The sequence below is a fragment of the Archocentrus centrarchus genome, chromosome 15, assembly GCF_007364275.1.
Source record: "Archocentrus centrarchus isolate MPI-CPG fArcCen1 chromosome 15, fArcCen1, whole genome shotgun sequence".
Taxonomy (NCBI): domain Eukaryota; kingdom Metazoa; phylum Chordata; class Actinopteri; order Cichliformes; family Cichlidae; genus Archocentrus; species Archocentrus centrarchus.
Window position 1 is genome coordinate 23941362 of NC_044360.1, and position 10248 is coordinate 23951609.

Here is a 10248-nt window from a genome sequence, read left to right on the forward strand (position 1 = left end):
ACAAATACATAGTCTGTGTCCACTGGCCTGTCTGGAGCTGGGTATGCAAAAGCTTGACAGTTAAGATTAATATGTCATTTCCTTTATGTAATTGTGCTTTTTGGAAGCTTATTAGAGCTCATGGTGCTCCTCAAATATCTGAATTTTGTGTTTACAGTCAGTTGTTTTCTATTGGACCGATGTTTCCTAAAAAAAAAGCATGGGTAAAGTCTATACGAGTAGACAAACTTCTTAAGATTTAATACTGCAAGTAAATTTAGAATGTCATTATTTTATAACAAAAGAGTTTTTACTGAGATCTTGGGAATAACCTGGCACACAGTAAAGAGTTGGTGCAGTTCAGTCCTGTTGTATTTGTTCAATAAAGTTACTGCAATTCTTTATAATGTTGCAAGGCATTCAAATTTCTGGTCCTGGATGCACACAGGAGAGGCTACCAGCAGGGCTCCTTTTCTGTTGTTTGGTGTGGCAGCAGATCATTTTTGTAAGCTCATAAAAAAAACTATGGAAAATCCAGGATTTGTTTTAAGTGTCACTGTTGGACATTTGCAGAACTGTAACACTAACTTGGGCCTGGGCATGTTTAAAAGTTTACGTGATGTTGACTGTCAGCCTGTTTTTTTTTTTTTCCCATCTTTGTGTAGCCATGTAATGTTGAACAGGACAGTTCCTCAGCACTAGTTGTGTAAAGCGACACAGTTAGTAGAGTGAGCCAAAACAGTCAGTTTTAATAACACGGATTCAAAACAGGAGACTTGTTGTTATTGTACTGGTTGACGAGAAAGAGCCCACCTCCCCCGTCTTCTTCTGGTTGTAAGGAGCGGTCCTCTCATTCATCTCATTGTAACGTGACTCCCCAAGATGACCCCATTCCACCCAAGCCAGTCATGTGCCATTTCCGCTGTGATGGGACATGGTGCAGGCCATGCCGCAGCCATCTTCCCTCCAGGACCATTGAGTGTTTGTGTGCACCTCTGGAGTGTTGAAAGTGTTTTCAGACCCAGCGCTGGTCAAACTCACAGACTTTGTTCCCTCTCTTTGTTCACAGCCCTGATGAGGACTCCTGTCAGAAATTTGTACCATTTATTGGGGTAAGAAATGATTTTGTTTCTTTGTTTTTTGTTTTTGCAAATGTGCCTGACACATTTTTTTTTTAACTCATTCTGAGTCTTTTTTTTAAACATTGAATCTGATTTGTTCTTGCAGGTGGTGAAAGTTGGGATTGTGGAACAAAGCCTCTCAACTTCAGGTAAGAAAAGCATATTTTTAACTGTGTGATGGGATGTTTTTATTCACTGGATACTGACCAGGAAAATAACGAGAGAAACACTCCAGTCTATTTTCTTACTTGTTTGGATTATGGAACGAGTTGGCACAATCTGAAAAGCTGTAAATATGTTTTTGGTACGGTTTCCGTTTCCCTTTTACACTTTGTGCTAAGATGATTTCACCTCCTCCCCAAATTTGCAGTGGATTCAGATGATGCCATGGGAGGCAACACGAGCATCCTGTCCTCCACAACGCCTCCATCGGCTGGTCCGTATGGCAAGGAGATTGGGAGCACGCCCCCACAGTCCCCCTCTGTGTCCACCACCCTGTCTGGAGCTGGGTATGACAAGACCTCCGTCACTTAAGTCATATTTCCCCATCTCACTGCAGCTTTCACTGTAAACCGATTAAGTAGTGGACAAAACAAACAAACAAACAAACAAAAGCAAGGCTTTGTTGGTTTTCCTTTGTAGCTCTCCATGTTCGGGCAGTGAGGTGATGGGGCTCCAGGTGGACTACTGGACATGGCAAGGCCCAGAGAAGAAGAAAGAGGGAGAGAAGAGAGACGTAGGACTGAAGAACACCCTGAAGAGTAACTTCCGTTCACTACAAGTCAGCCGCCTCCCCTGCGGCGGGGAACTCACCCCTCCACCCAGCATGGCCATGACTGTTGTTACTAAAGAGAAGAACAAAAAAGGTTCATTTGATTCCTAATAATACAGTTCAATTCAGTCAGTGAGTCAGGTGTGGTATACGATCCCCGGTTCAAGACCAGGAAGAGAAGCAAACCCAGTCTCAGGGGATCATAAACTCGTATATTCCTAATGCCCAGATAAATGGGAGGGTTTTGTCAGGAATGGCATCTGGAGTAAAATCTTTGCCAAATTAAACATGTGTGCCCATCCACTGTGGCGACCTCTTGGGAAATAAGGGAGCAGCTGAAAGTAGCTTTATTTGGCTGTGTTATAACAGTAGCAGCTAATGTCAAATCAAGTTTCTTGTCTTCAGCAGAGATGTGAGGCAGGCTGCAGAGGTATTTCTTCAGATGTTGTAGTCTTCAGCTCTGTCTGATGCTGACTCAGGTGACATTGCTTGAGGCGGTTTATAAGGCTTCTCACAGCAGGCTCTGTACAAGTAATGCAGAAGCATTCTCCGTGGCCTGTAAAACTAAACTTTTAAATATTTAGAAAAAAATGTGCAAAGAGATTAATTTTTTTGACATTGTTTATTCTTCCTCTCTTTCCAGTGATTTTTCTCAGCAAGAAGCCCAAGGAAAAAGAGCTGGACTCTAAGAGCCAAGTGATTGATGGTATCAGCAGGTTGATCTGCACTGCCAAGCACCAGCACACCATGCTGAGAGGTAAGACAGAGCCATAGCCCTGCCTCCACCGCTGGAGCACCACTGCCACCTGGTGTCGATAGTACAGGGTAGCCATCATGTTTTTACTGTGTTGTTCATCAATTCATGCATTTAATTCTCTGTCTTTTCTGCCCTTAGTAACTATCGATGGAGTGGAGTGGAATGATGTCAAGTTTTTCCAGCTCGCTGCCCAGTGGCCAACACATGTCAAGCACTTCCCGGTGGGAATCTTCGGTTACACAAAGCCTGTGTGACCCCGGCCACCATCCAGTCAGTCGCCAGGCTCTCCCCGCTGTACTTGTCTCACCAAGAGGCTGCAGAAAATTAGAGGAAAAGCCGACATCCTTCCCACCCCCGGCAGTAATAGTTTTCCTGTGGAAATCTTACTGACTCACAAACTCACGTGTTCAAGACACCGATTTCATGTTGTCTATTTGATGTTTTTGATGTTGTTGGGTGGTGTTGTTTTTTTGGTTTTGTTTTTTGTTTTGTTTTGGTTTTTTTTGGGGGGGGGGTGTTTTTTGTTTTTTACACACTACAAACAGAACAAGTACTATTTTGTATGATTTGTGCTACCGCCTCGGAGGTATTTTGAGGTTTTTTGACAATTTGCCACATTTCGATAATGGCAGCTGTGTTTGCACTTTGTTTTTGTTAACATTTTATCATTTCTGTGAAATCCTACATTTATTGTTACTCTATAGACAATGGAGGCGTGTGATGGTGATGTGCAGTGGCGTGTGTGAGATTGTTGGAGACCGTGTTTGTGTTTCATTGTTGAAAGTTGGAATATTGCTGTGAATCTAGATGGAATCCTTTTAACTTACTGCTCAGCTTTCTTACTCGTCCCTTTACTTTCTAAAAAGGTAAACTTTTCTAGGAACAGGAACAGTGTTCTTTTTGCCTCGGTGCTTTGAAGCACACTGTGTACCTAAAGCTAGTCAAAAAAAAATGTTTAAAAATCCAAGTCAAGCAAGGTATTTGAAGGTAGCTATAATGAATGTAGCTATGACACATTTGTTACATGTAAGCAGAATATCCAATCAGCTCATTATTGTAAGTGCAGATGTTTTTCTTGGGTGTTGGTGTACATGTAGACTGTACAGCAACAACTACCTAGAAGCAGGGTAACTACTTATTTCAACTCCCCACAGCTGAATGCCAAATTTAGTTGCAATCGCATGAACCGTTTTGCTGTTTTTCATCGTTTCCACCTTTTTTGTAATTGGGCCTTCCAGGAGGAATTTCAGGATTTGTTCGGCAAATGCGGGCGCCCCTGCATTCAGCTTTACCTGAGCGGATGTCTCGCAGACCTGCAGTAACTTAGCAAATGCTAGACTGTGCAGTGATGTGCCAAAGTCGAGTCCCTGCTTTTTTTTTTTTTTTTTTTTTTTGAAGTCCAATCAGAAGAATATCTTGGCTGGGCCAAACTTAAGTGTGTGAGAGTGAAAACTAAAATTGTACATGTGTTTGTGGTCTCCCCATTGAGATCAGGATTAAGATTTCTGAGTTATTTGTTTTGAGAAATTCCCCAGTTAGCCCTCCACATTTGGCCAAATCTAAATATTTTAAGCATTTACAAGCAATTACCAATGTGTCCTTTATTGCAGCTTCCCTGTGGCTGGATGTGCAAGTTACTGAAAGGGTTGGTGGTTCAGTATTTTGTACGCCTGTGGAGGGAAATTACAAATGAGTCTGTCTGACTTTTTTGGGAGGGGGGGGTTGGACAACCGTGTCGAGCGCAATGCAAGTACTGAATCGCTTTGGAAATATGACAAGTGTATGGAGTCTTGCCTGATGTCCAAGTCAGTACCTGTGTGCGTCTGTGTAGGTGTGCTCTATGTTCGATGGTACTTCCTCAATAGTGTTACGTGAAACTTTTGCAATAGGAAACCTTTGGACAAAGGGCCTTCTGTGTGAGGTTGTTGCTTTTTATAAAGTGAAGACTTAACAAGCTTTGATAGGCTGGCTTTTTTTTTTTTTTTTTTTTTGTATTGTATATAAACCTGTACAAGATATACTATTGTGAATTGCAAACCCCCCACCATCTTCCACTAAATTGAAAGCACAAATAGTATACCTTTATTTCTATGACATAAATGCCAAATATATTTCCAGAACTCATAACTACGAAGTACAATGCAAACACTATTGGGTAACTTTTTTCTCATACTCATACATTTCCCTAATGCACTTTCATGTGGGTTTGTACACATTGTAGCTCAAATTGGGACATACTTTGGTTCTGAGGTAAAGTGTTGGGTGTTACTATTGAAATTTAAACCACTACCTGTAGTCAGGAAAAGGCTCTTGATTTTTACCATAGGGATGATGTGTTACGTTGATGGCTTTAAGTGCCCCCGTGAGGTCTGGAAAACCATCATCCTTGTCTGTTACCTAATGTTTTTGCCACTCAATGTGTTTTACAGCTTCCACGTGTCTGCCTGTGACTATACAGTCAGGTTATTCTGCCTCCCGCTTTCTGAAGACTTCACTATCTTTCAAGTCAGGAGCCCAGACTTAACCTTAGCATTAAGTATTAACAAGGGCAGTTCTTTGAGGGGAATTTGTCATGCGGGTTAGCCTTTGATGTACTAAATGACAAATGTATTTCAATGTGTGTAACCTCAAGATTTTTTTTTTTTCCCCTTTGCCCGAATTCCAGAGGTAGCATGGGGGTGTTAATCAAGGCTGGATCAATGAGCAGGCATGCTCACTTTGCCACCATAATTTAGCACTGCAAGCACACACACACACACACACACACAACACAACAGTGTTAATCCTTTTATTGCTGGTCTAACTAAAGTTACATCATGCCATCTCATTGCTCCCGTTACTTGAAATGCCACCCAGTGTCTTTGCACAAACCCTATTTTAAATGACATGACAGTATTTTTAAATTTACCACTAAAAAAAGAAATATGGGTTACTTCTGCATGTTTTACTATAGATGTAAATATGTTTTGGATTTTTATATTGTTTTGTTTCTTTCCATGCTCTCACAAGCAGTTGTGTTTAATAAAAATTTTTAATCTTCTGTACAAACAGCTCATCTTCAGATTTATTTATTTTATCCTGAGTTCGCTGAGATTGAGGGCAGTTTGACGTAACTCTTCATCGGAGGCAGAGGTTTAATCTTGCGTCCTGCCCAGCCTCCCTTCCTCTGCCACAAGCCGCTTGAAGGGCGGATGCCCAGCCAACGATTGCGACCGGCTTTGCCAATTATCCGTTTGTTGTGATCGACATTGGACACGCGTCCCACTGTTACCATGCAGGTCTCCAGCACCTGTGGATGTTCACCAGACTACATTTAGTAAAACTGAAGGTGTCTTTAACGTGGCAGGTGTAATCCTATTCTAGATGACCTCACCTGAACCTGCTGCTTTGAAGGAAGCTGAACAATTGCTGTTCCGTTTACTTTACGAAGCAAAACACCGCTTGTGCCTGAAAACCAAATGAACCAAAGCACCAAAGTAATTATTCTGAGTAACCTCACCTTACAGCAGCTTACATAATTGGAGAGACATGTTAAATAGCAAGTTACCTGCAGCCCGAATATACTCTGATCCCTTCCCAGGTTGCACCTCCAGGTTGTTCACCAGTGTCCCCACAGGAAGAGCCCCCAGTGGGTAAGCATCCCCCTCATTGGCCGAAACTGCCAAATCAAACAGATCTCATTAAGTGTATGGGCACAAAGGCTGACAACCTCCCAACTGAAAAACCTGGATCCTGTACCTGCCATGCGTTCAATAACCTCAGATGTTTTAATGATGTCTCCGGCCTGCATGTTCTCCGTTGCAATGATCCATCTTTTTCGCTCACCTCCAGCTACCAGGGCGATATCAGCAGACCTGCACATAGAGAGCAATTATCGAGCTCAATGTTTTCAGTATCTTTTAGTGTCCACATAAAGTCCAGACAGTAGGTGATCTCACCTGCACGGGTCGTATCGCACTTCAACAACCTTCTCCTCAAAAGGCTGGCCCTCCTTGTTGGGTTCATACCGCAGACGATGGAAGTCTATCCACCTGTATCTTTGCTTATGACCGCCGCCGATGCCGTGCGTACGTATTCTTCCTATAGAAGGAAGTATTGCAGCAAATGCATCAAAGGAAGCCACAAGCCTTGAATTCTGAGGCTGAACATGAGTTCAAACTGCGAGTTAAATGTGGATCAAAACTGTTGAGTGAAATCAAGACGATAGTCCACTATTCTGTTGTGTGAGAAGCTGTTGGAAATTTTTGCTTTGAAAATAGCTTTCAGCTATTCCTGACCATACAGGTTCATATCAAAAGCTGTTTTACTGAGTGTAATGAAACCTTTGGGGCAGCCTACACACTGGTTCAAAAATCAGTTTCCCTTCTTCGGTACAGAGGTAGCAGCCATTATGGAGGCATTCCTCCATTAAAAAGCCACAATTAAAAATCTGTCTATTTTTCTCCTCATCAACAAATTCTTGAGCTTCTGCTGAACATCAGCTCATAAATGCAACCATAAATTTCTCACTTCAGCAGCTTCTACGTTGTATTACAAGCCAGTGAATTCCTGTTATTTCCTTTTACTGTATTGTTTGAAACCACCATCAGTCTACACAGAAATGATGATTATGTTTAACCTGAGCAGTAAAAACTGAATTTAACACCAAGGATTACAATGTGATTGTAATGAGCATAAAGCCATCTTTTGCCTATATTTCTATCAACAGTTCCCTTTATTTGCTTAACACGTATTATGCATCTTTGCAAACATTAATATCCTCCTTCATTTATAATCTGACCCTAGTGGCTCCACAGTGTAGCTGCTTACAAGTCAAAGATTCCTGGTTCAGTACCGGGCTTGGGTCAGGAAGGGCATCCAGCTAAACATCTGCCAAATCAAACAATATGTAGCGCTACCCACTGTGGTGACCCCTTGTGACAAGAGAGCAACTGAAAGTAGTTGTATTCTTATATTCTGACCCTGCATGCTTAGAAATGATCTACGAAAAAAAAAAGGAGGGGAGGGGTGAGCAAACCAAACATGTCCGGAAATTTTGTGAACATGTTCCTATTTATTCCTTTCTGCTTCACTGACCACTCCATTTTACCTGTGTGGTCTCTGCCTCCTGTCTTTTTCATTCCGATAGGCTTGATGGTGTACTTCTCCCTCTGCTTCCACTGAGTCCTGTTCTGCTGCAGAGAGGCTGTGGTGAGGAAGCCTCTGCACTGGACCATCGCGCCGGGCACCCGAGCTCCCAGCTCCCTCTGTGCGACCACCTACAAAGAGCGACCCGCAGATAGTTTTAGATGTAATGGTTGGCTGGCAGGACCGTACAGGAGGTGTTTTTGTTTGTTTGCTTATTTTACCTGTGAGGAGAGCAATGCGGGCTGGGAGAGGGTCAGGGAGCGCAGGGCTCGAGTCAGACACGACACCGCCATCACAACCAGGTCCTGCTGACCGGAAGGAGAACTGTTAGAGATTCTTGCTAAAATTCTTCCTGTTTTCAGTCCTGATTGTAACTGACACTAACTGCTAGTTAAAGACTACATTTTACTTTTATCTGTAGTCGCACATGAGCCTCAGCTAGCTTAACTTCTGTCTATCCAGCTTAATACCGCTTTTCTGTTTTAATAAATGCCTCTGGCCTAACCGCTCGTCTAAGCTCAAGTGTATTACATTACATAGTGTAAGAGTAGCATTAAACTAACCTTTAAATATAACTCATTTCACCCCAAGCCTCTCACCTGCGTCCTTCGCAGTCCTGCATGCGTCGTCGCGCACTGATGACGTGTCGGTGCCCTTTCAAAGTAGTTTATTTACAGTCGAAGCTGCCCCTCTCTTTCCTTTACAATTACAGTTAAAAAAGGGTTGTATAAATAGTACAGCACAAGTTAACGCTGACCCTTTATTATTAAAGGTTTCTCTGGTTTTAAAGCTTACATTAACGACAGCTTAATGTCATAACTACGCCAACCTCGCCTCTAGGTGGCAGGCTTGTCTTCTTTCCATAGACCTACAGTGTTGTGAGAACGTGTTTGCCCCCTTCCAGATTTTTTTCCCCCATATTTGTCACACTTGCATATTTCAGATCAAACTCGTTTTAATATTAGACAAAGATAACCCAAGTAAATACAAAATGCAATTTTTTAAATGATGGTTTCATTTATTAAGAGGAGAAAAAGCTGTCCAAACCCACCTGACTCTGTGTGAAAAATAATTACTCCCCCATTAAATCATGAATTAACTGTAATTAACCACGTTATGTAAACATGTAAAATATGACAAATATGCAAAATAAATAAATACATACATAAAAATAAGGAACTGGAAAAGGGACAGACATATTTTATGTGTGCTTCTTATACATTAATATATCTTAGTAGATCACATTAAGTTATATTGTTACCTATACACAGTGTGCCCTATTTAATTTACAGCAGTTTGTTCTTGTCATAGGAAAATATATTGCTTGAAGAGCTGTTCATTAAACACTCAAAATGGCTCTAAAATGTACTGTGTGTGTTATTGTGAGAGAGACGCCCACACATGTCACCAATACAGTGGGTCCTCTGATTTCATTTGTTTCCCTGAGAAAACAGAAAGCACCCCAAAATGCTTTGGTCTGTTATTTATTTCAGCTGCATATATATTTCCCATCCATTTGGATGGCTTACTGATAACATAAACAGTGTACTAAACTCCATTTGATGCATATTTGTCAAACATGAAAAGTGATCCTAATATATTTATAATGCATATGGTTGGGTTTATTTTCTTCATGTATGCTTGACTACCAAATGTTACGTTTATTGTGTTGTTTATGTTTTAACTGTGAGATCCAAATAGAAAAACATGTAGTGCACATTTCTGCATGTTTAGTAAGTTCAAGATTCAAGAAGACTTTATTGTCATTTTACTGCAGTGCAGATACAACGAAATTAGGCCGACATCCCTTGCTTCTCCGTTTATATATATATAAAATTGATCTAATAGACAAAAAATAAAAGCAGACATAAGTTATAAATATTAAAACAAGAACTATTAATAATGAGAATATGAGCAGGAGTAGAGCACAAAATTAGCAGAGCGCAAAAATGTCAGGTGTTACTGATTCAGGAGTCTGAACCGCTTGGGGGAAAGAAACTGTTCAGCATCCTTGTGGTGCGTCAGTACATCACCACATCAGTTTGTACTGGATTATATAGTTTTTTTTTTAATCATAACAAATCCGTATTTTCAGTGTGTCATCATCTGAGAAAAAATACACTAGAAAATGTTTGCATACTATTAGAAGTCCAAGGTAGAGAAAATCTGAACTGCCGTAAAGCTTTAATTCTAATATCCACCAGATGGCGCTATATGTTAATTTGTATGTTTCTGTGGTGGTATTTATGGGCTTCTACAGTATACAGGAATTTATTTGAAAATAAAGACAAAGCAAGCCGTGCATATGATTATAGTGTCCTTTACATTTGTTTGTCTGGGTTATAAAAGAAATATATGACTGAACATATGTTTGTTGATCGATATATACATATTTAGAGTGGAATATTTAGAGTGCAACGTTAACATATAATATCAACATATAGTAGTTCTGTATATAATAGCTAATAATAAAATCAGATCAAGAAATAGCT

General features: G+C 40.9%; 2 protein-coding genes across 4 annotated transcripts in view; one reads left to right on the forward strand and one right to left on the reverse strand.

The window, feature by feature from the left end:
* The window catches only part of LOC115792913 (phosphofurin acidic cluster sorting protein 2-like), a 46236-nt gene extending 40559 nt beyond the window's left edge, over window positions 1-5677 (forward strand). For both annotated transcript variants that reach the window (XM_030747542.1, XM_030747543.1), the window contains 6 exons: window positions 1049-1091; window positions 1207-1249; window positions 1471-1609; window positions 1743-1966; window positions 2516-2629; window positions 2768-5677. In XM_030747542.1, coding sequence (XP_030603402.1) covers window positions 1049-1091; window positions 1207-1249; window positions 1471-1609; window positions 1743-1966; window positions 2516-2629; window positions 2768-2883 — 679 coding nt within the window. In that variant the 3' untranslated portion in view covers window positions 2884-5677. The remainder of the gene's footprint in view (window positions 1-1048; window positions 1092-1206; window positions 1250-1470; window positions 1610-1742; window positions 1967-2515; window positions 2630-2767) is intronic.
* mrpl2 (mitochondrial ribosomal protein L2) lies at window positions 5404-8423 on the reverse strand. Of its 2 annotated transcripts, none has more exons than XM_030747544.1 (8): window positions 8356-8423; window positions 7978-8061; window positions 7719-7887; window positions 6568-6709; window positions 6368-6483; window positions 6177-6287; window positions 6003-6076; window positions 5404-5918 (listed from the first exon to the last, which is right to left on the reverse strand). In XM_030747544.1, exons 2-8 carry the CDS (start codon window positions 8047-8049, stop codon window positions 5703-5705), a joined length of 900 nt encoding a protein of 299 aa, XP_030603404.1. In that variant the 5' UTR covers window positions 8050-8061; window positions 8356-8423; the 3' UTR covers window positions 5404-5702. The 2 variants fall into 2 exon arrangements, with proteins under 2 accessions (XP_030603404.1, XP_030603405.1); XM_030747545.1 differs by having other exon boundaries at window positions 8320-8394.
* Between the last annotated feature and the right edge of the window lie 1825 nt (window positions 8424-10248).